This window comes from Oncorhynchus gorbuscha, linkage group LG06, assembly GCF_021184085.1.
Source record: "Oncorhynchus gorbuscha isolate QuinsamMale2020 ecotype Even-year linkage group LG06, OgorEven_v1.0, whole genome shotgun sequence".
Taxonomy (NCBI): Eukaryota; Metazoa; Chordata; class Actinopteri; order Salmoniformes; family Salmonidae; genus Oncorhynchus; species Oncorhynchus gorbuscha.
Window position 1 is genome coordinate 15536599 of NC_060178.1, and position 24371 is coordinate 15560969.

The 24371-nt window shown below is 43.9% G+C and overlaps 1 protein-coding gene across 1 annotated transcript; it reads left to right on the forward strand.

The window, feature by feature from the left end:
• Positions 1–8604, forward strand: LOC124037591 (prosaposin receptor GPR37-like). The gene is made up of 3 exons (XM_046352449.1): positions 1–89; positions 1239–1360; positions 6539–8604. The coding sequence occupies exon 3, from the start codon at positions 6617–6619 to the stop codon at positions 7370–7372; it is 756 nt and encodes a 251-aa protein (XP_046208405.1). The 5' UTR covers positions 1–89; positions 1239–1360; positions 6539–6616; the 3' UTR covers positions 7373–8604.
• Positions 8605–24371: the final 15767 nt, after the last annotated feature.

Here is a 24371-nt window from a genome sequence, read left to right on the forward strand (position 1 = left end):
AAATGCGATCTTGTGTCCATTTAACCTTTTTACAATCTGTTATATATTCAGAGGCACAGACGAAATTCAAACATACCCTACTTCACATGGTGAGAAAACAACCGTTGTTGAACTTTACTTTGTCGCATTTCGGAGACGCACCTGTCAATTGCCAAGTGCACTTTATTTAATTCGAAGTGGTGTTGACAACTATGGAATGAAGGTTTGGCTTTATTTCTGTCGTCTCTCCGATGTGGTAATCATCCATGGATAAATATATTTGGAATACAATATACTATTGTTGCCTGTTTTAGAATAAACCATGCTGGTACTACTCTTAAGATTACTGTGTTTCTCACTTTGGAGCGAGAATGTGTTCTCGCAAATACACGGGGAGAAGACAAATATGATTCCTAGACATTATGAAACCGCCGTCACTATCGGGAATCTACACAAAACCAATAGTGATAGTCAGAGATTGCATTCGGCGTATGGCAGAGTTATCAACGAAATTGACAATAAAAGGGTGCGTACTCCAAGTTCATCCTCCTGGGATGTGGTTAGGACATGGATGGATAACATAAATGTGACTTCATTCAATACGAAAAGGGGTATGAATGAAATAACACTGCGCAAAAGCAATTCGTCAAATGGAACAGAAACCATTTGGTTACCCGAGGAAGGCGAGTCAAAAAGGATGATGGAAGAAAAGTTAGACACGGAGAAACATGCAGCCATGGAAACACGAGATGGTGTATACATTCATGTAAAGCCCTCCACGAGACATAAGCGAGGAGGACACCACCGTGGCGAGCACAACCGGATCTGCATACACAAAAGAGCAAGTGTAGACCGTCGGAGAAGAAATGCGAAGGATGGCAGTAAAAAAGGAAACTTAATAAACGAGCCAACCTTGCTGTCAGATGAGTCTTTGGACACACCGCTGGCCACGTGGGAACCGCTGCCTAAACCTATGGCCCAGAACCAGTCAACAGACATGCCATTTCATGCCACTGATTATGAACAGTTCACTTTGCCAGACCTCCAGGACTATACCCCACTGATTCCTCTCAATCCTCAAACTAGGAGAAAAGATGTAAAAAACCCATTTTACCCCCTAACAGCAGAATCATATGGGGCATATGCCATCATGATCATTTCGGTCATCATTTTCACTGTTGGATTAATTGGGAATATAGCAATCATGTGCATTGTGTGCCACAACTACTACATGAGAAGTATTTCAAATTCTCTTCTAGCCAATCTCGCCCTATGGGATTTTGTTGTCATCTTTTTCTGCCTGCCCCTGGTGATCTTCCATCAACTGACCAAGAATTGGCTGTTGGGGGAGTTCTCCTGTAAAATCATCCCCTATATTGAGGTAATAATGTCCACCATCTATTGTGTTACTTGATTGAATGTTTTTGATTGGGTGATGAAGTTGGTGTTCAACGTCTGCTGTCATAACCATCTCTTCCTTGTGAAATCTGTCACATATTGTGAGCTAAAAAAGTGTTGGGGCAGTGACCATTTTTTGTTGTTGTTTTTGCTCTGTACTCCAGCACTTTGGATTTGAAATGATACAATGACTATGAAGTTCAGACTGTCAGCTTTAATTTGAGGGTATTTTCATCCATATCGGGTGAACCGTTTAAAAATTACAGCTCTTTTTGTACTTAGTCCTCCATTTTTAGGGGATCAAAAGTATTGTGACAAATGAAATCATGTATATTAAAGTAGTAAAATGCATTTGGTAGAGCATGGCGCTTGTAACGCCAGGGTAGTGGGTTCGATTCCCGGGACCACCCATACGTAGAATGTATGCACACATGACTGTAAGTCGCTTTGGATAAAAGCGTCTGCTAAATGGCATATATTATTATTATATTATATTCCTACCACACAATGACTACATCAAGCTTGTGACTACACATTTATTGGACTCATTGGCTGTTTGTTTTGGTTGTGTTTCAGATTAGTTTGTTTCCAATAGATATGAATGGAGTCACATTTATTATAAATAAGAATATAATATGTTTCTAAACACTTCTACATTAATGTGGATGCTACCATGATTATGGATAGTCCTGAATGAATAATGATGAATGAGAAGGGTAGACACACAAATATCATACCCTCAAGCGATGCTAACCTCTCACTATTACAATAACAGGGGAGGTTAGCATTTTTGTGGGGGTATGATATTTGTGTGTCTAACTTTCTCACTCATCAACAACAACAAAAATGTGTCCCGTCCCAATACTTTTGATGCTCACTTTATGTCAATTCTTACACCGTACAATGTTCTGTGCTTCAAGTGTTTGCAGTATTTGGAGGATCCTATACTAGGTCAAGATTTTTTTCTTCTCCCGAATGTCACCTCAACCTGTTGTTCCAAACTTTTAGGTGAGGTGTCACTATTCTAGCTACAGAGGTAAAAGCCCCTAGGCGACCTATGCTATGTTAGGGATATGGTTACAGTCCTACTTTCCCTAATAAGGCATTAGTCTGAAACTCACTAGGCCTCAATAATTACATTACACACCCGTTATTGCATCAACTTACCTGTCTGTTTCAGCTGTAAGGCAGCTCTTCTGTCAGCCATCTATTGTAAAAGATAGTCCTTTAAAATAACATGTTTTCCAGAGTTACAGAACGCTAACCATACAGTAAAGTCTATATTTTGCAGCAATAGTATTGCCAATTGAAGGGTTTGTATTAACACACTTGTACTACATACTGAATGTTATATACTGTATGTGATTTGAATGTTGCAGGACGAAATTATGAAAAGAAAATCTATTATTGCCCCTGGGGTCCATTATTGCCCCTGGGGTCCATTATTGCCCCTGGGGTCCATTATTGCCCCTGGGGTCCATTATTGCCCCTGGGGTCCATTATTGCCCCTGGGGTCCATTATTGCCCCTGGGGTCCATTATTGCCCCTGGGGTCCATTATTGCCCCTGGGGTCCATTATTGCCCCTGGGGTCCATTATTGCCCATGGGGTCCATTATTGCCCATGGGGTCTATTCAGACAGTGATCACTTTGTACCCAGTTTCCAGGCATCGTCAACACAGGTCCTAGAGAGAAACTGAGTTTTTGTTTCAGCCAACCACTAATGCACCTGTTTCAAATAATCAACCAAACATGGACATTAACCTAGACCAAAATGAGCTGAATCAGGTGTATTAGCGCTGGACTGGAACAAAAGCCTGCAAACCCACTATCTCTCCTGAACGGAGTTGGAGAAGGCTGAGCTCTGTTCCGCTTGCTGTGTGAATGCAGTAAATGGTGATTGGTGTGTTGGTGTAATCTGACACACCACACATCATAGAACTGAGCCTCATAAAAAAACTACAGATTAGCTGGTTATATCACATACTGTCTAAAAGGAAACCCACCAGACCCAGGTGCAGCTAGGGACAACATCCAAGAATCTAGATGATATGGAAAAGTCTAAACGAGATCCTTGTGATGTCTCAATGTCAAGGTAGGGACGGGGTAAGGGTAGGGACGTCCCAAGGAATCCGGATAGCGACGTCCCAAGGAATCCGGATAGCACTAACATAGATGTTATGCAGCCCAAGAACTTGGAACACCTTATACAGTCTGAGGTCACATTGTAAAACCTATGCTGCTCAACAACTGAGCCTTCTTGGTGAAAGTAGCGTCAATGGAAATGAACAAAGATCTGAATTGATTGGATTAAGTATAATCAACACGTTGACAGACCCACCTTGTCCTCTGATAGTCTATGTGCAGTTTTTACAATTGCTGACACCTATCCCATCTTTTCAGATCTCCACAAGTCCAACATCCTAGGGCTGGGTGTACCTGTCTCTGTGCTTTATGGAGTCCAATTCTCTCTTTTACTCTTTTACAGACCTCTTTGGTTCAGCTCCTGCTTTTAGCAGTCTGTCTGTTCTCTCTGTTGTGGAAAAGTACTTAATGTAAGATAGATGACACAGTTTTGCTGTGGTTCACTATCATACTGTTGGTCCTGAGTGCCTTTCGTGGGAAATGTGTGAAGTATTCACCCGGAAGAAAGTCAATTCTGTTCATTAAGAAGGAAGCACACTCCTTTTGGAAGAAGAAATGATCTAGATAAAAAGCCTTCTCCCGGTGGCACAGTTCATCTGTTCGGGCACATAGACTGAGTGTACAAAACATTATGAACACCTGCTCTTTCCCTTTCATAGACTGACCAGGTGAAAGCTATGAACCCTTATTAATGTCACTTGTTAAATCCACTTCAATCAGTGTAGATGAAGGGGAGGAGACAGTTTAAAGAAGGATTTCTAAGCCTTGAGACAATTGAGGCATGGATTGTGTATGTGTGCCAATCAGAGGGTGAATGGGCAAGGTATGGTAGTAGGTGCCAGACGCGCTGGTTTGTGTCAAGAACTGCAACCTTGCTGGGTTTTTTACGCTAAACAGTTTCCTGTGTCTATCAACAATGGTCTACCACCGAAGGACATCCGGCCAACTTGACACAAGTTGGGAAGCATTTGAGTCAACATTGGCCAGCATCCCTGCGGAACGCTTTCGACACCTTGTAGAGTTCTCCCCCAGCAAATTGAGGCTGTTCTGAGGGCAAAAGGGGGGGATATTAGGAAGGTTTTCTTAATGTTTTGTACACTCAGTGTATAGGCCTACACAATGACCCCAAGACAAATAAACAACCTCAAAACGACCCAAACAATCTGTATGAGTGATGCTGTATAAACTGCCAGCGCTAGTCTGTAAACTGCTTAGTAGCAGTGATTGTCATTGTGTTTGTAAGTCCCATTCTATGCCAACATGACCTGTAGGCCATTTTAAAACCACAGTCCCAAACATAGCACTTTGAGTAGCCAGCCTCCGTGGTAAGAACATTAAATGGATAGCGGCAGAAGCATCCTCGTTATGCTAAGTGACTCGCTAATCAAGCAATTAATGGAGCATAACTACACAAACAGTGGGGTAATTAATTCTAATGGCTCTGTCACATGACATTTTGTCATTATGGACACCAAGGTGAGAGGTTAGTTAGACAAGGCCTGCCCGCCACTGTTGACACAGCTCTAGAGGATAGCTGTCACGTTGATGATGATGGTATTTTCTGAGAGCGCTTTGTCTTGACAAAACTCTCTCCCTCTCTCTTCTCTCTCTCTCCCTCTCTCTTCATCTCTCCCTCACTCTTCTCTCTCATCTCTCCCTATCTTCTCTCTCCATCTATCCTTTGCTCTTCTCTCTCTCCCTTCATATATTCTCTCTCTATCGCTCCCTCCCTCTTTTCTCTCTCTCACTCCCTCTCTCTTCTCTTGATTTCTCACAAGCTAGATAAGTCGTAGGAATGTAAGGGGTCTGCTACAAGGTAAGGGTACTTCTACAAAAATCATAGGCAATCCCAGGACATAGTGTCTATAATACTGTAATAAGCTCACATAGTTGCTGTCACAAACTCCACACAGTTGTCACCGACTAGTTGGATATTAATTACCCACTAAACAAACAATTTCTGTACAGCATTCATATACATTTTTAAAAAGGATCAGGTTTTTGCTTTGGCTGACCTTGTTTTTTTAATTGACATTTGTCAGTAAAACTCATGAATGCAACTGTTTGTGGCCAATTTTAGCTGGGTTCTCTGGAGTGTTGGTGTGTATTAACAGATTTGATCAAAGCTGTGATTAAATTACTGGCTACGTATGTACAATTACTCAGCAGTACATTTCCAAGCTGACCGAGCATATAGAGGGAAAGATACTAGAGACAAAGCATTCCTTGTGTGTCATGACACATAGCAAGGATATTAGGTGGTGTCCACACATTGTTGTGATAAACATGTTTCCTCATACCCCCCTCCAGGCACAGACAAGTTCATTTTAAACCTGTTCATATCAACGAATCCCAATAAATAGAACCCCCTGAGGGAGTCACAAGACCTAGCATATAAATCAAACTCTTTCCACAATCTCTCTCGCTCTCTCTGTGTCATGGGCTCCCTTGCACACGGTATACTGTGCACCTTATTATGTTATACAGTCATCAATATTATGATTTGATATAATTAGAAAGTCTAAAGTTCCCCTTTTTGACGACCCAAATGTAGTCTTCCCATTCTTTAAAGTATCACACAAAATCATTACTCATGGCTACTTTCAAGCATCTCAGTATGGAAATGAGGAACTTGTGTGCAGTAAGTAACAGAGCTGTCCCGCTCTAAACCTGTTGACATCCAGTATACTGTGCTGTATGTACCATTGTCACATGAAAATTGTTCTAAACTGTGTTTTGAACACGCCTAGTGTACAGTGGACACATTAATTCTGTATTTTCAGAGAACAAGATGACTCTGGGGCCTTGGTATATCATCCAGACTTTCCAAGGTGCATTGCAATTAGGATTTAGTCTCCTCTATTGTGTGTTAAGCCTAGGGCCTGGATACAGTCTATACTTGTTTCCATCAAAGTTCTGTCAAAAAAGTGCTTCATTTTTAATGTTAATGTGCAGTAATAACACATCAACTGCATACAGTAGTGTCTGACTTCCTCCCCTTTTCTTTGTCCTTCCAGGTCTCTTCCCTCGGGGTCACCACCTTCACCCTGTGTGCTTTGTGCATTGACCGCCTTCGCGCCGCCACCAACGCCCAGATGTATTACGAGATGATTGAAAACTGCGCCTCCACGGCCGCCAAGCTGGCCGTTATCTGGATCGGGGCTCTCCTATTGGCCCTGCCAGAGCTCCTGATCCACCAGCTGGTCACTGAAGATGGCGAGCCTCCGGATGTGACGCCCTGCCAGCGCTGTGTGGTTCGTATCTCCACCGACCTCCCCGACACGCTCTATGTGCTGGGCCTGACCTACGACGGAGCCCGCCTCTGGTGGTATTTTGGCTGCTACTTCTGCCTGCCAACGCTGTTCACCATCGGCAGCTCCCTGGTGACTGCCCGTAAAATCCAGCAGGCCGAGCGGGCCTGTGTGCGTGGCAACAAGAAGCAGCTCCAGCTGGAGAACCAGATGAACTGTACGGTTGTGGCGTTGGCCATCCTCTACGGCTTCTGCATCATCCCTGAGAACATCTGCAACATCGTCACTGTCTACATGGCAGCGGGTGTGCCCAGACGGACCCTGGACATTCTCCACCTGGTCAGCCAACTGCTGTTGTTCTGTAAGTCAGCGGTGACACCCGTCCTGCTGTTCTGCCTGTACCAGCCCTTCAGCCGGGCCTTCCTGGACTGCTGCTGCTGCTGCTGTAACGAGTGCGGCCCTCCCAGGTCTTCCACCACCGCCACCACCAGCGAGGAGAACGAGCACGAGTGCACCACCACCGACCTGGAGCTGTCACCATTCAGCACCATCCACAGGGAGGCATCCTCCTCCTACACCACTGTGGGGACCCACTGCTGAGAGGTCAAAGGTTATGACCTCCTTCAGAAAGTTACAACTGCCATGTGAAGAGTTCAAGAGGTCGGACTTTAAACCAATTGGACCGGTTTCCCCACACCCAGGTTAAGGTTACTCCTGGAATAAAAGGCATGCTCAATGGACAATCTCCAGTGAGAGTGCTTGTAAATCAGAGAATAGCCTTAATCTGAGTCTGGGAGACCGGCCCTTAAGAGTTATGATCAGTTCATGTTTTATTCCTGTCAATTTAGGAATTGAATTGATAATGTGGATAAAGGGCACATCCCATTTTAAATCCATGTCCACTTGACTTTGAATTAAATTGACGTAAACTCTGGTGGACATAAGTGTCTTGGTCTTCTTGAGGGCAGAGTTCTGTATACGTACTATACTGTCTGTCTACGCTTTGTTTACAGCAGTGGTCACCAACCGTGGTTGATCTCCAAGGCATTCCTAGTCAATCACCAAACATTTCTGTAAAAAGTTAAAAAATAAAGCCTTGCGTTCCTATTTTGTTATTTGTTTTGCGCTGTTGGCGGTAGTTGCACTTTATTTCTGATTTCTTTTAGGTTGTAAGATGTAGAAGCACTTGATGCAGCAGCCCTAGTGCCAGGAAGGCAAAGTCCCATTTTGAATAACGTTTTTTAAATAGAATTTCCAAATGGTCTGAGAAGAAAAACATTGGCAGGGAAATTCAAGCATTGATAATGTATTGGGCCTATAGCCTACTGCACAAACCTCATTGTTACAGAACTGTAATTGGTTACGTTTTCTAAAAAAAATCTGAGCAGTAGATCTCAGCTTCCATTTTGACTCAAAGTGATCTTCACTCAAAGGTTGGTGACCACTTGTTTACAGAAACCATACGGAAAGGAATGCATATGTATAGTTCAATTCAATTTATAGCAAATTCATTATAAACTCACCAGTGTTTTCTCTTTTTAATTATTATATTATTTTTTGTGGTGGGTCATAATGTTATTTTTCTGCTTCCACAGAGAGTCTGTGTCAAATGGAAAGTAATATATTGAAAATGGCTGATCGTACTGTATTGTGTTTAGCTTATAATGGTGATTCTTGTGAATCAGGTCAAAGTTATGCCTAGCTCCCTTGCTATGTAAGTATATTATGCACTCTGTATTTGATAGCAGAAAACTGTACGATACACTTCAGTCAGTAAAGTTACTGGAGTCTTTTTGTTGTTGTTGCTCACTTTAATAAAAAAAGAACACAGACTTTGATTGAATGTTTCTTTGACCCTCAAAATGTCAATATCTTCATATATGGAATAAACAATCCACTTACTATTTAGGGACTAACATACCTTCTTCCAAAAATGTTAACTATGGATAATAAATCTACCTCGTCATTTTGTCTTGGGAACTAAACATATGTGATAATATTCTCCAGATGGAGAAGAGGAGTGTGGTTTCCTGAGAATGGCCAGTTAGCTCTCAGAGGGGGAGTTTCTCATCTGGCCATTGTGACATCACTACCCACTCCCCAGAGTACACAGTAACCCTTGTTTCACTACCCGTCGCCACGGCAACCGCAGGAATCTGCTTCTCAGCTGTCTCCATGACGTCATGGTCGGCCGAGTGGCAGGGAGTTAGATCAGATGGTAGGGTGGGTAGAGAAGAAGTGTTCATAGTATTGGACTTAACTAGGGTATGGTGCGAATCATGCGTTTCCATGGAGATGATCGGTTGTTGGTTCTCAGGAGTTCATTTCAGACGTGAGCCTTGCCAACTGCTAACCATGTTTCTGGTTGGTTCAGTTCAGCCTTCCTTCAATGTTCTGTATAGTCGTCCAGTTTTCTAGACAGTCTAAGAACGTTTCTATTGAAAACTGTGTCCTTAGAACATTTCTGGAACATGCTTGACTTGAATGTCAAGCTTACAACATGTTTGCGATCAAGTAACATCTGCGCTGATAGGAACGGCATAGATGGACACAATCATATTTTTGGCAAAATTGCATTGTCTCTGTTTAACAGAATGATGCTGTTTTATGGCTTCGTGGTCCTGATTTGTAATACATTGTGAAGATGTTGCCTGCCTGCAATACTACAGTAACAAAACAACATGGCTGCCATCACGTCCATACACAGTGCAACAAAATGGTGTACGACTTTCATCTGCCGTATATAGACCCATGATGTCCCCAAATCATTTGGCTGTCAGATCCGGTCTTGTTATGGAACACAACGGCTTATTCTCCTCACAACACTGTCCTCCCACAGTGCTTCTGAGCCCGTCTTTCATTTTCAATCACTCCCTCTGTTCCTGATGGGATTATGCATAGTGACTACACTTTTTTTCTCTTCCCAGGAAGTAAAAGGCTCCATAGAGTTCACTCTGACTGTTAGGATAATGCTGTAGCTGAGGGCCATTGAACAGCAACACATTTTACAGGCCAACATATTACCAGAAATGAGACATCGTTGTTCAACGTTTGGCTAAACCTATTTTGACAAAAAGACTGGAATAGTGTATTTATTTGGAAACCGGGAAAATAAGTATTTTTGAACCTCGACCGTTATGCAAATCCATGGCTACGGTAGGTGATCTGTCGATTGAACTGCTGTTCTTAATGGAATGGCATGTCTCCAGAGTCCAGCTATCAGAAAAGCTCAATCTGATTATAAAGAGAAAAAGAAAATGTTCCCTAAAAATGATTTCAGCCTCCCATGCTCATCCAGTTATAAGAGTGAGGTCCTTTTGTTGAGGCAGTGCATTGATGTTGTTAAGGAATGTGTTTCTTAAGTTCTTACTTTAGCTGAGCTTGTGGTGACATTAAACATGCACAATTCTATCTACAGTATGTATACCCTGTTCAATGACAATAGCATTTTTGTAATGGGAACTGAGAATATTAGCGCTCATCTCTATTAACTATCCAAAATAACATGCCTGAAAGTGTCTTGGTCAATCTGCAACTCACTGTGAGGTTCAAGCTCTCTGTTGTATGAAAAAACTGTTGTGCCACAGAAGCTGCCATTCAGGACCTCCGCAGAAGAACAAAGATGTCCGTTTTCCTGAACCCGCATGCTCCTCATTTCATTCATCAACAATCATACTGACCATTGTCACTGTTTGTATGGTATTCAACAGTTATGTACAGTATTTACAGGGGTTTTCAGTGTAGTCTACATCAACCATGGTTCCTTCTTTATGTTATGTGCCCATGTAATGGAATTATTCATTTAAAACCCGCAGGCATTTATTATAACTTAACAAGGCAGCTGGATGTGATTGATGGGCATCTGTCGGTCGGCCGCTAGAGTGACAGTTACCTCAGCGTCCCTAAAAAAAAATCCTGCTTCACTTTTCATAATGATGATCAAAAACACGAAAGATTTACAATATGCCAAAAGTCCAGTATATCACAGTAATTCCTTTCCACGAAAACCTGTGAGTCGGTTGGACATCCCTGCTTCCTAGTTGCAATTAAAGGTTCCTCTATTCCTTTGGAAACAATAAGCTTGATAATACAGTGATGTATTGCGCTAAACAAGTTGCTCAGTGACCTTAGACTAACTCCTTTCAGGGTTACCTGGGATGGGCAGGGCATTCTGTACAAGCCCAGTATCCTTCATGATTGACAAGGAGCCAGGGTGCCATGGTAACCAAAACCACCTCTGGGAGTTATGCCACATGCAAACGAAGGTGTGAAATTAGAAAACAGTGAGTGTGGATATCACGGCTGGATCTATCAGGTAACTATACAGTAAGCATGCAGAAATACAGCATCCATTGATTAAAGTGTCTGCCATTGGTTCAAAACACATTCTCACATAACATCATGTTTGGGTGCGCTACTCACTGCACTCTGAAACAATGTGGTTTTTCATTGTTGAAAAGCCCCTTTGGTATTGTTCGAAACTGTCATGTATTTTCATGAAGTCTGCCCAGTCAAATTATTTTCAGATGTGTCCCAACCCACACATCTGTGGATTAATAATTATACTGTACAAGCAAACATCTATTCTGTTGTAAGGCGTGTGCCTTATGAATATTTAATGCTTGTAACCTCTTGTTTCTGATATGACCTTGGCACTTCAGGGCAACATGGGGGGGTCCACGTGATATAGTCTGGGTTTGATACGGGAGGTGTACGTTGCATTCATCTGTGTTATGAATGATGGTACTCTCATATGTACATAGAACGTTCTATATCTGGTACAGGGCAACGCTGTCCGTAATGTTACCCATCACAGTTTATGGTTGCCATGTCAACACGCTCATCCAGACTAATGCTACAATATGAATCCACAATAACCAGGTCTGTCCCTACGTTTCTGTCAAATTCCCCTATGTGGTATACATGGACACAACACATTTACTATGGGTTAGTATATCACTACCACTCTGTCCGCATGATCAGTTGGATGTTCCTCAAAAATCTACTCGTGTGTTTGCACAACCCAGTCTCTCATTTATATTGATTTATTTAGCTAGGCAAGTCAATTAAGAACAAATTCTTATTTTACAATCACGGCCGATCCCAGCCAAACCCTAACCCGAACGATGCTGGACCAATTGTGTACTGCCCTAAAGGATTCCCAATCACAGCTGGTTGTGATATAGCCCGGGATCAAACCAGGGCCTGTAGTGACGCCTCTAGCACTGAAATGCAGTGCCTTTAGACTACTGCACCACTCGGGAGCCCCTTTGCAGGAAAGAAAAGCCCCTCGGAAAAGACAGATTTCCTTAAATAAACTCTGGTGAGCCTAACACCATCTAAAACACAGACCAAACAATGCTACGTGACAGCCAAAACATGCCAAACATAATTTCCCTGGTGTCTATGAAACAGACACCAAATGGCTATATAAACACACAGGCAAGTTTCCCCGGCATCAATGGAACTTTAATATTAAAGCGCCACAGTTTTACAAGTGTAAAACTCGTAAAGACGTTAGTGCTGCAAAACTTCTGGGAAACTCACCCCCGCAGAGATTCTGGCACTGAACTCCTTGGTCTCAGAAGGGATAAGCGGTTCCTCTGCTCTACATTGGCATATGTACTATATGTAAAAATAGGCACAATGTTTTGATGCACTTGTACATATAGTACCTAGTTCATGAGAGACCGGGTTGATTTGCATGCACATCCCAATGGCTTTTGGAGGAATCCACAGCGCACAGTATGGCTGCCATGTCCTGACTCCCTCCCGTGGGCAGTGCCCTGTGAGTGCGGGTGCAGACAGGGCTGTCGGCTCAGCTCAGCCTTGTTGTATATGGGATCCATCTGATGGAGCGGATGGACAGCCATCCTGGGAGGATAAGGGCTTTATTGTCTCAACCCTCTGTTGCATTGTATCCTAATATCTAGGTCACCGCCTGTGATTGAACGCTTGAGTGCATAAATTAGTGTTTTTCGCACTGAGAATTCCCCCTTCCCTCCCATACTGAATGCCCTGAAAGGACTGCCTGCCTGCTATTAGGGGTACAATATATGGTCCCCCCCTTCACCTCCTCTACTGGGATGAGAGGCTACAATGACATAGCTATGAGCTGCCAAATGATTTTTTTCTCTTGACAAAAAGCTTTTTTCGACAAAAGGGTTATTCATGGCAATAAGTGGTGTTCAGTAGGACCTTCAGATCTCTTCAGCTATCGCCACCATTTTGTAGGCTCTCATTATGTCCCATTCACTCTCATCAGCATCGTTATTACTGACTCTGATTTGGAATCATAGCAGGGTTTAGCGTTTAAACTCAGCAACCACAAAAAAAACATCATTTTTTCAGGACCCTGTCTTTCAAAGATAATTCGTAAAAATTAAAATAACTTCACCGATCTTCATGGTAAAGGGTTTAAACACTGTTTCCAATGCTTGTTCAATGAACCATAAACATGCACCTGTGGAACGGTCGTTAAGACACTAACAGCTTACAGAGGGTAGGCAATTAAGGTCACAGTTATGAAAACTTAGGACACTAAAGAGGCCTTTCTACTGACTCTGAAAAACACCAAAAGCAAGATGCCCAGGGTCCTTGCTCATCTGCCTGAACGTGCCTTAGGCATGCTGCAAGGAGGCATGAGGACTGCAGATGTGGCAAAGACAATAAATTGCAATGTCTGTACCGTGCGACGCCTAAGACAGCGCTACAGAGAGACAGGACGGACAGCTGATCGTCCTCGCAGTGGCAGACCACGTGTACCAACACCTGCACAGGATCGGTGTATCCGAACATCACACCTGCAGGACAGGTACAGGATGGCAACAACAACTTCCAGAGTTACACCAGAAACACACAATCCCTCCATCAGTGCTCAGACTGTCCGCAATAGGCTGAGAGAGGCTGGACTGAGGGCTTTGTAGCCCCGTTGTAAGTCAGGTCCTCACCAGACATCACCGGCAACAGCGCCTATGGGCACAAACCCACCGTCGCTGGACCAGAAAAAGTGCTCTTCACTGATGAGTCACGTTTTTTCCGGATTCACGTTTATTGTTGAAGTAATGATCGTTACATCGAAGCCTGTACTCTGGAGCGGGATCGATTTGGAGGTGGAGGGTCCATCATGGTCTGGGGTGGTGTGTCACAGCATCATCGGACTGAGCTTGTTGTCATTGCAGGCAATCTCAACGCTGTGCGTTACAGGGAAGACATCCTCCTCCCTCATGTGGTACCCTTCCTGCAGGCTCATTCTGACATGACCCTCCAGCATGACAATGCCACCAGCCATACTGCTAGTTTTGTGCATGATTTCCTTCAAGACAGGAATGTCAGTGTTCTGCCCGGATCTCAATCCCATTGAGCACGTCTGGGACCTGTTGGATCGGAGAGTGAGGGCTAGGGCCATTCCACCCTGAAATGTCCTTGGTGGAAGAGTGGGGTAACATCTCACAGCAAGAACTAGAAAATCTGGTGCAGTCCATGAGGAGGAGATGCACTGCAGTATTTAATGCAGCTGGTGGCCACACCAGATACTGACTGATACTTTTGATTTTGACCCCCTCGCCCCTTTGTTCAGGGACACATTATTCCATTTCTGTTAGTCACATGTCTGTGGAACTTGTTCAGTTTATGTCTCAGTTGTTGAATCTTGTTATATTCATACAAAGATTTACACATGTTAAGTTTGCTTAAAATAAATGCTGTTGACAGTGAGAGGACGTTTCTTTTTTTGCTGAGTTTATTAGTGCTCAAGCCTGGCTTTGACAGCTGGGTATTGATACTAAGAAGTCATTATCGAAGCACTAATTATCTGCTTCACCCATACCCTCTAATAGCCCTGCTGGAAAATTACTTCAAATATTATGATTTCTCCATATTAGTTTTAAGAAGGATGATTTTAATCAACAAGAAAGAATGGTGGCTCGTATCTTGAATTCAGTAAAACAAAAGCCATGAACAGGTTTTTGCACACAAACCATAAATCCTGACAAGAATGGTTTGAACTTTTCAAGTATATTTGCAAAGAGATGGTGCCCCTTCTTAAGAGATCCAGGGAAGTTTTGTGAATTCTGCCAGTGCTGGCCAATGGTATTCCTCTGTTAACCTGTTTGGTGTACCAAACCGAGGAAGAGGAAGTGAATCTAACCAACAAGTAAGCCCACAAGTCTGCATAGCACACTGTACTTTTTCCAGCAATTACACACCATGTACTGCAGCAATTGAAGTGCTTTGACTGTGGCTATCAAGCAAAACATTCAAATGAATTCTATCAGGCGTCGAGTTACGACCAGGCATATGCCCAACTGGCCCCAGGTGTGATCCCTAGCACAGAACGTCTGTAAAGAAACAACATAGCCTTATAAATAAAGCAATGCACTCGTCCATTTAATGTTGGAGTCACAAAGAGGGAATGTGCTTGGAGCGGAACTCTGGTGACATGAGACACAATCTGGCTCAACATCACTCGGGCACTGACATAAACCAAACGGTACAGCACTACTACAAACGGAATCCTTGGGAATGTTTTTCTAGCTTCGGCTGAGGCAGGAGTCAGGAGTGGGTGGTTCGGTTAGCTGTTTACTGTGGAGAATCCAACGTAAAAAGGTTGGGAGGGAATAAAGCTCTAGGGTGCAACGCATAGCAGTAGGACACCTTCTTAACATGTCAGTTCACCGGAGCAGTGTGACAATGAATGGGGCTCTTTTCAAAACTTTGTCCCCAGGGGTCCAAGGGGCCACGGAACACAGTAATATGAGTTCCACTAGTAGAGGTGAAAACAACGTCTTGCACAGGCCAATGTAAGAAAAACATAAACTACACCGACCTTATTTGGCCTCTGCAGCCTTTGGCCTTGTTTTCCTGATGAAAAGTTACAACGTAATTAAATCATGCTTTAGATTCTCCACTCCTCCCTTTTCCTCCCTTCCTCTCCTTCTCCTCTACTTCTCTTCTTCTCCCTTCTCCTCTCCTTCTCCTCCCTTCTCCTCCTCCCTTCTCTTCCATTCCTCTCCTTCTTCTCCCTTCTCCTTTCCTTCTCCTCCCATCTGTTATCCTACCTTCTCCTCCCTTCTCTTTTTCCTTCCTTCCTCTCCTTCTTCTCTACTTCTTTTCTCCCTTCTCCTTCCTTCTCCTCTCTTCTCTTCCCTTCCTCTCCTTCTCCTCCATTTTCCTCCCTTCCTCTCCTTCTCCTCCACTTCTCCTTTCCTTCTCCTCCCATCTGTTATCCTACCTTCTCCTCCCTTCTCTTTTTCCTTCCTTCCTCTCCTTCTTCTCTACTTCTTTTCTCCCTTCTCCTTCCTTCTCCTCCCTTCTCTTCCCTTCCTCTCCTTCTCCTCCATTTTCCTCCCTTCCTCTCCTTCTCCTCCACTTCTCTTCTTCTCCATTCTCCTCTCCTTCTCCTCCCTTCTCTTCCCTTCCTCTCGTTCTTCTTCCTTCTCCTTTCCTTCTCCTCTCCTTCTCCTCCCATCTGTTCTCCTCCATTCTCCTCCCTTCTCCTTTCCTCCCTTCCTTTTCCTTCTCCTCTCTTTCTCTTCTTCTCCATTCTCCTCTCATTCTTCTCCCTTCTCCTCCTATCTTTCTCTCCTTCTCCCTTCTCATTCCCTTCTCCTCTCCTTCTCCCCCATCTGTTCTCCTCCATTCTCCTCCCTTCTCCTTTCCTCCCTTCCTCTCCTTCTCCTCTACTTCTCTTCTTCTCCCTTCTCCTTTCCTTCCTTCTCCTCTCCTCTTCCCTTCCTCTCCCTATCCTCCCTTCTCATCCCTTCCGTTCTACTCCCTTCCCCTACTTCTCCTCTCCTCTGCTCTCCTCCCTTCCTCTCCTCCTCCTCCCTTCTCCTCTCCCCCGTTCTCCCTCCCTTCCTCTCCTTCTCCTCCCTTCTCCTCTCCTCTTCCATTATCCTCCTCCTCCCTTCTCCTCTCCCCCGTTATCCCTCCCTTCCTCTCCTTCTCCTCCCTTCTCCTCTCCTCTTCCATTCTCCTCCTCTCCTCCCTTACTCTCCTTCCCTCTCCCTTTTCCTCCCTCTGGACAGTTACCAATGGCTGGTGAAGGGTAACACAGCACTGACCAGAGGCCATAACAAACTCTGCATTGTGTCACTCTGTATAAGCATTTGTGTGTGTGTGAGAGAAAGAAATAGAGAGAGGACAGCTATGGCATCGAGGCCATCTCTTAATGGTGGTTTCACCCTGCACCAACTGTCACAATGCTCTGACAGGACACAAACACTACATGATCACCAAGGGCAGCTCTTCATGTAACATATGCCATGTAATAGCAGTTGATATCTGTGAATGAACTGAAACATTTACATTTGAAATAAATGTATTACAGTACATTGGTGACAGTGTTTTTGGGATAACCATTGGATAACCATCTGTATGACAGAACACAAACTGAAAAGTGTGAATCTATTTCAAGAGCCAGCACTTCCTATTGTTTTCATTCATATTTGATAAAGTAAGCATTTTGAAAACTAAACCCACACTGACTTTCTTTCATTCAAAAATATACGTTTTGCTGACTTTACAGGAAGACAAAGAAGAGGGTTTGCGTCACTGTGTGACTCAGATCGAGGGGGAACAATCGGTGCTTTGTTTGGGGTTGTTTATGGCGTGTGGGTTAATGGCCAAGGCAGGCACTGATGGTCTGTAACTCACTAAGGAGCAGCCATGGGAGACACACCCTGAGTGAGTGGGCATGCTGTTAGGTCACCCTCTGATCCTTCAAGTGGCAAACATGCCAACACAATTGGAAGAAGGGGAACAATTGACCATATATGTCTTGTCCTGTCAGGAGTAAGCTAATGTTGCACCTAGACCCACCCCATATCTGGTTATGGTTAGGATTGTGGGAGGGTTAGGCTGATCCTAGATCTGTGGGAAGGGTAGGCTGATCCCAGATACAGTTTGTGGGAGGGTAGGCTGATCCTAGATCTGTGGAAGTGTAGACTGATCCTAGATCTGTGGAGGGTAAGCTGATCATAGATATGTTAGAGGTTACCATGATTATAGATTAGTGGGAGGGTAGGCAGATCCTACATCTGTGGGAGGGTAGACTGATAATAGATCTGTGAGAGGGGTAGGCTGAACGTAGATCTGTGAGAGGGTAGATGGATTCTAGATCTGTGGGAGGGTAGGCTGGTCCTAGATCTGTGGTAGGGGGTAGGCTGATCCTAGAAATGTGGAGGGTAGGCCTAGATAAGGTTCGTAAGTATTCAGACTCACATTTTGTCCACATATTGTTACATTGCAGCCTTACTCTAAAAATACATTTTCCTCATCAATCTACTGACAATACCACATAATGACAAGGCGAAAAAACTGTTTTTTATAAATGTTTCCAAGAAAAAATAAAATAATAATACCTTACTTACATAAGTATTCAGACCCTTTACTCTGAGACTTAAAGTTGAGCTCAGGTACATCCTGCTTCCATTGATCATCCTTGAGATGTTTCTACAACTTGATTGGAGTTCACCTGTGGTAAATTAAATTGATTGGACATGATTTGGAAAGGCACGTCTCCCCAGCCTGGTGAGTTCTGGGCCTGCACCCTGTCCGGAGCTGCCAGAGTCGCCCTCCTGTCCGGAGCTGCCAGAGTCGCCCCCCTGTCCGGAGCTGCCAGAGTCGCCCCCCTGTCCGGAGCTGCCAGAGTCGCCCTCCTATCCAGGGCCCGCTGCAAGGGTCCCCAGTCCAGGGTCGGCGGCGAAGGGACCCCGCTCCAGAGGCGCCACCTAAGTGGGCCAAGCCTAAGGAGGAGCGGGGTCCACGTCCCGCACCAGAGCCGCCACCGCGGATAGATGCCCACATAGACCCTCCCCTATAGGTTTAGGTTTTGCGGCCGGAGTCTGCACCTTTTGGGGGGGGGGGGGGTACTGTCACGCCCTGACTTTAGAGATCCTTTTTATGTCTCTATTTTGGTTTGGTCAGGGCGTGAGTTGCGGTGGGCATTCTATGTTTTGTGTTCTATGTTTTCTAGTTCTGTGTGTTTGGCCCTTCCTCCTCACCGGTCGTATGATTGTAGTATTGATCGCGTGGTTCTCAATCAGAGGCAGCTGTCTATCGTTGTCTCTGATTGAGAACCATACTTAGGTAGCCTTTTCCCACCTCTGTTTTGTGGGTAGTTGTTTTCTGTTTTTGTGTCTGCACCAGACAAAACTGTTTTGGTTTCGTTCGTTCTCTTTGGTGTTTTGTTATTCAGTGTTCAGTTCTATTAATAAATCATGAACACTTACGACGTTGTGCTTTGGTCCACTTCTTCATGCAACGATGACCGTTACACCATGAGGTCGAATGAATTGTCCGTAGAGCACCAAGACAGGATTGTGTGGAGGCACAGATCTGGGAAGGGTACCAAACATTTCTGCAGCATTCAAGGTCCCCAAGAACACAGTGGCCTCCATCATTCTTAAATGGAAGAAGTTTGGAACCACCAAGACTCTTCCTAGAGCTAGCAGCCTGGCCAAACTGAGCAACCGGGGGGAGAAGGGCCTTGGTCAGGGAGGTGACCAAGAACCCGATGGTCACTCTGACATAGTTCCAGAGTACTTCTGTGGAGATGGGAGAACCTTACAGAAGGAAAACCATCTCTGCAGCACACCACCAATCAGGCCTTTATGGTAGAGTGGCAAGATGTAAGCCACTCCTCAGTTAAAGGCACATGACAGCCCACTTGGACTTTGCCAAGAGGCACCTGAAGGACTCAGACCATGAGAAACAAGATTCTCTGGTTTGGTGAAACCAAGATTGAACATCACATCTTGAGGAAACCTGGCACCATTCATACGGTGAAGCATGATGGTTGCAGCATCATGCTGTGGGGATGTTTTTCAGCGGCAGGGACTGGAAGACTAGTCAGGACTGAGGGAAATACGACCGGAACAAAGTACAGAGAGATCCTTGATGAAAGCCTGCTCCAGAGCACTCAGGACCTCAGACTGGGGTGAAGGTTCCCCTTCCAACAGGACAACGACCCTAATCACACATATGCACATGTTAACTGTTTTTGCTTTGTCATTATGGGGTATCGTGTGTAGATTGATGAGGGGAAAAACTATTTAATCCATTTTAGACAAAGGCTGTAATGTAACAACGTGGAAAAAGTCAGAATACGTTCCAAATGCACTTAGCAGAGGGAGGAAGAATACTCAGCTCTGAGGGACAGGTATCAGAGAAAGGGAGAAATAGAAAACAGCTTTTGAGAGGCAGACATTACTTATTCTCCTGTGGCTGGTCTACGTTTTGTTAGATAATGAATGACATGATCATGCAAGTGCCCTTCCCTCCTCCTTGCTAACGAGCTAGCATTCCCAAAGCTCCAAGCCAAGTTTGTCTCATGCATGACAGCTCCTAATTATTCTGTTTTACATCAACATCACAAAAATGTATGTGCGCGCATCGTTGAGGCAGAAGGCTGTGTAGTGTTATGATTCTGAACAATCAGATAGCTAGGAACAATGACAAGAAGCTGCCATGTGGGGAATCATAGGTGGCTTGTTTCAGCTAGTTGTGTGTTGTTCTTGATATATTTTGTTTTGAGGTGTTTTGACTTATGTCACGTCTATGCTAATATGGTAAGATTTGCTAAATAGCTAACCAACAACTTTAACGATGTATTTGATAGAACACAAGTGCTTATTGTGCAAATGTATTTATGTTTTCAATAAACACTTGAAGACGAAATATAGTTTACATGTAGTAAATAATGCTTTGACAGTTGTTTTGCCCCAAAATTGTTGTTTAACAACCCACCCATCTATTTATACCATCTCTAAATGAGAGAATGGAGAATCTTGAGGTTAGTGTGTTTGATGCCACTCTGGCAGACCCATGCACTTGATTTCAGTATAGCCCTTAAAATGTAGTGTTACTAAATGTATGCATGATTTATAAAGAAATTGTCATCTTCGAGGGCTTTATTCAAGTGTTATTTTCTTTACTCCTAATTTGTGATTTAGTCAAATATTCATGTTAAGAACCTACCCATCTTTCCCCAGGCAAGTTAAATCAGTAGCTGCCACAAAATGAGACTTCAAAAGTTCAAACATATTTTGTGTAAAACAAACACAGTGCACAGTCTTAGCATTACCATAGTAACGTCACATTAGTTCTCTGATGATAAATTCAGACTAAAATGAAAGACATATCTGTCCTCATATGACTTCTCCATCACTGATGCTATTTTCTGTACTTTCTGTACAAAGCCTCTTGAGGATTTGCGTATTTTGGGAGAATAATGATGATGATAGTAGCCTTAGCTGTTCCCTATGCATCTCTGTATTGGCTGTTTAAAATCATAACCCACTTCTTATTTAACTATGCAAGTCAGTTAAGAATTTTTTTTTTTTACAATGACGGCCTAACCCGGACCAGTTTTTTGCCACCCTATGGGACTCCGAATCACGGCTGTTTGAAATACAGCATGGAATCGAACCTTGGTCTGTTGTGATTCCTCTAGCACTGCCTTAGACGGCTGTGCCACTTGTGAGCCCACTTCGTCCGCGTCAAAGTTAACAACTCTGTAGGCCTACGCTCCATTGGGCCCAAGGTGCAGCAAAAGCCCCATCCTCCACCTCCACCCTCCCAACATTGTATGTGGAAGACAGTGAGGAATGGATGGTCTTGAGCTCCTCATATCACCAGGGAACCTGTACATTGCCTTGACAGACCAACAGAGGCCTGTAAAGTGAAGCCTACTGAAAGACTGATGTTCTAGGTGGTCTGTCATTGCACCGTTGAACCCAACGTGGGCTGTGTAATTACATACACCCTTTATATGCCTCAAAGTCAACAGGAAATAACGTCCTTTCACAGTAATCTGTGATACAGAGGGAATATTAATGCTAAATGGGCTCAAAATGGACTTTAATTGCACTTACGCAAATGTCGGAAAACACCCAAAAGACATACTATAGAATTCAGTAAAGGATCCATTTTATTCTGAGGATGGATGACAGTATACTGAGAAGAAGGAAAGATATGCCAACATAACACAGTTATATAGCACAGAGAGAATGTTGACCATTATTCTACATTCTAGTGCATCAAAATGGTGTACTGATACTGGAATACGACAGTATGCGGCCACAGAGGCTCTTTGTCTCATGGAGGCTAGCACCTCTTTTTAAAGCTGCATGTGTCTGACTGAGACTGTTCCTGGGGGGAGATGAGAAGTAACACGATGACTAACATAACTTAAGGAAGGATCCAAGAGGCCAGAGGAAATATTGTTATAATCAAATGCACATTCTATTGTCGGGAGAAAAGAAAGGGAAAACAGCAAAGCCAAGGGAGCTATTTTTAAAGGAGACAAGTATCCGCACACAGCACACGTCTCTGTGTGTGATCATTTACTGGTGTTCTATAGAACATTCTGGCTCACAATCAATTCAACACAATGCCATGCCACAGGTGCAATGCACACAATCTACCAGTCAATCACCAGTCAACTTTGTTTCTAAGGAACAGGGTTCACAACTCACCAATAAAAGTCCTCAAAGCAATATGTCCTCATTGTACATTTGGTAATATCAGGGTATAAACTGGGAATCCAACTGCTTGCACTAATCCACTGAGATCTCTTTACATACAGTGCATTCGTAAAAAGTGTTCAGACCCCTTGACTTTTTCCACATTCTGATACATTACAGTTTTATTCTAAAATGGATTAAATAGTTTTTTTCCCTCATCAATCTACACACAATACCCCATATTGACAACATTTGTATTCACATTTACATAAATATTCAGACCCTTTACTCAGTACTTTGTTGAAGTACCTTTGGCAGCGATTACAGCCTTGAGTCTTCTTGGGTATGACGCTACAAGCTTAGCACACCATTTTTCTCTGCAGATCCTCTCAAGCTCTGTCAGTTTGGATGGGGAGCGTTGCTGAATGGCTGTTTTCAGGTCTCTCCAGATATGTTCGATCCGGGCTCTGGCTGGGCCACTGAAGGACATTCAGAGACTTGTCCCGAAGCCACTGCTGCGTTGTCTTGGCTGTGTGCTTAGGGTCATTGTCCTGTTAGAAGGTGAAGCTTTGCCCCAGTCTGGATCAAGTTTTCATCAAGGATCTCTCTATACTTTGCTCCGTTCATCTTTCACTCGATCCTGACTAGTCTCCCAGTCCCTGCCACTGAAAAACATCCCCACAGCATGATGCTGCCACCACCATGCTTCACCGTATGGATGGCGCCAAGTTTCCTCCTGATGGGACGCTTAGCATTCAGGTCAAAGAGTTCAATCTTGGTTTCATCAGACCAGATAATCTTGTTTCTCATGGTCTGAGTCCTTTAGGTGACTTTTGGCAAACTCCAAGAGGGCTATCAGGTGCCTTTTACTGAGGCGTGGCTTCCGTCTGGCCACTCTAGCGTAAAGGCCTGATTGGTGAAGTGCTATAGAGATGGTTGTCCTTCTGGAAGGTTCTCCCATCTCCACAGAGGTACTCTGGAACTCTGTCAGAGTGACCAACGGGTTCTTGGTCACCTCCCTGACCAAGGCCCTTCTCCCCCGATTGCTCAGTTTGGCCGGGCGGCTAGCTCTAGGAAGAGTCTTGGTGGTTCCAAACTTCTTCCATTTAAGAATGATGGAGGCCACTGTGTTCTTGGGGACCTTGAATGCTGCAGAAATGTTTTGGTACCCTTCCCAGATCTGTGCCTCGACACAATCTTGTCTTGGTGCTCTACGGACAATTAATTTGACCTCATGTTGTAACGGTCATCGTTGCATGAAGAAGTGGACCAAAGCGCAGGCGTGGCTTCCGTCTGGCCACTCTAGCGTAAAGGCCTGATTGGTGAAGTGCTGTAGAGATGGTTGTCCTTCTGGAAGGTTCTCCCATCTCCACAGAGGTAGTCTGGAGCTCTGTCAGAATGTACATCTGCTTCTTGGTCACCTCCTTGAGGTCTATGGACAATTCCTTCGACTTCTTGGCTTGGTTTTTGCTCTGACATGTACTGTCAACTGTGGGACCTTATATAGACAGGTGTAATGATAATGGCACCGGAGGAGATGGCTGTCGTTTTACAGCCCCCTAATCAATTGTGCTATTGTGTGTGTTTTTTCATGTTATTTGTAACTTATTTTGTACATAATGTTTCTGCCACCGTCTCTTATGACCGAAAAGAGCTTCTAGATATCAGGACAATGATTACTCACCCATACTGAAATAATATTCTTTCTTTAACGAATGGGACGCAAAGGATTTTCTCTAGACACCCGACAAGGCCCTCATCCTCATCATTCACAGGAGAAAGAGACAGAGATATCGGGATGTAGGTCTGGGTGACTTGTAAGGATCCGACAGCGAGTGGTTAATCTGCCTTTACCATCAGTCCTATTAGCCAACATACAATCATTGGATAATAAAATAGATGAACTATGAGAATGTATATTCTACCAAACGGGATATTAAAAACTGTATTATCTTATGTTTCACAGAGTCATGGCTGAAAGATGACATGAATAACATACAGCTGGTGGGTTTTACGCTTTTTCGGCAGGATAGAACAACAGTAAACATGTACAACAGATGGTGAAATGAAAACAACAGATGGTGCACTAAATCTAAGGACGTTTCGAGGTTTTGCTCACCTGAGGTAGAGTA

What these genes read in the sequence shown, in the direction of transcription:
- LOC124037591 (XM_046352449.1), top strand. Translation starts at nt 6,617, where the DNA reads ATGTATTACGAGATGATTGAAAACTGCGCCTCCACGGCCGCCAAGCTG.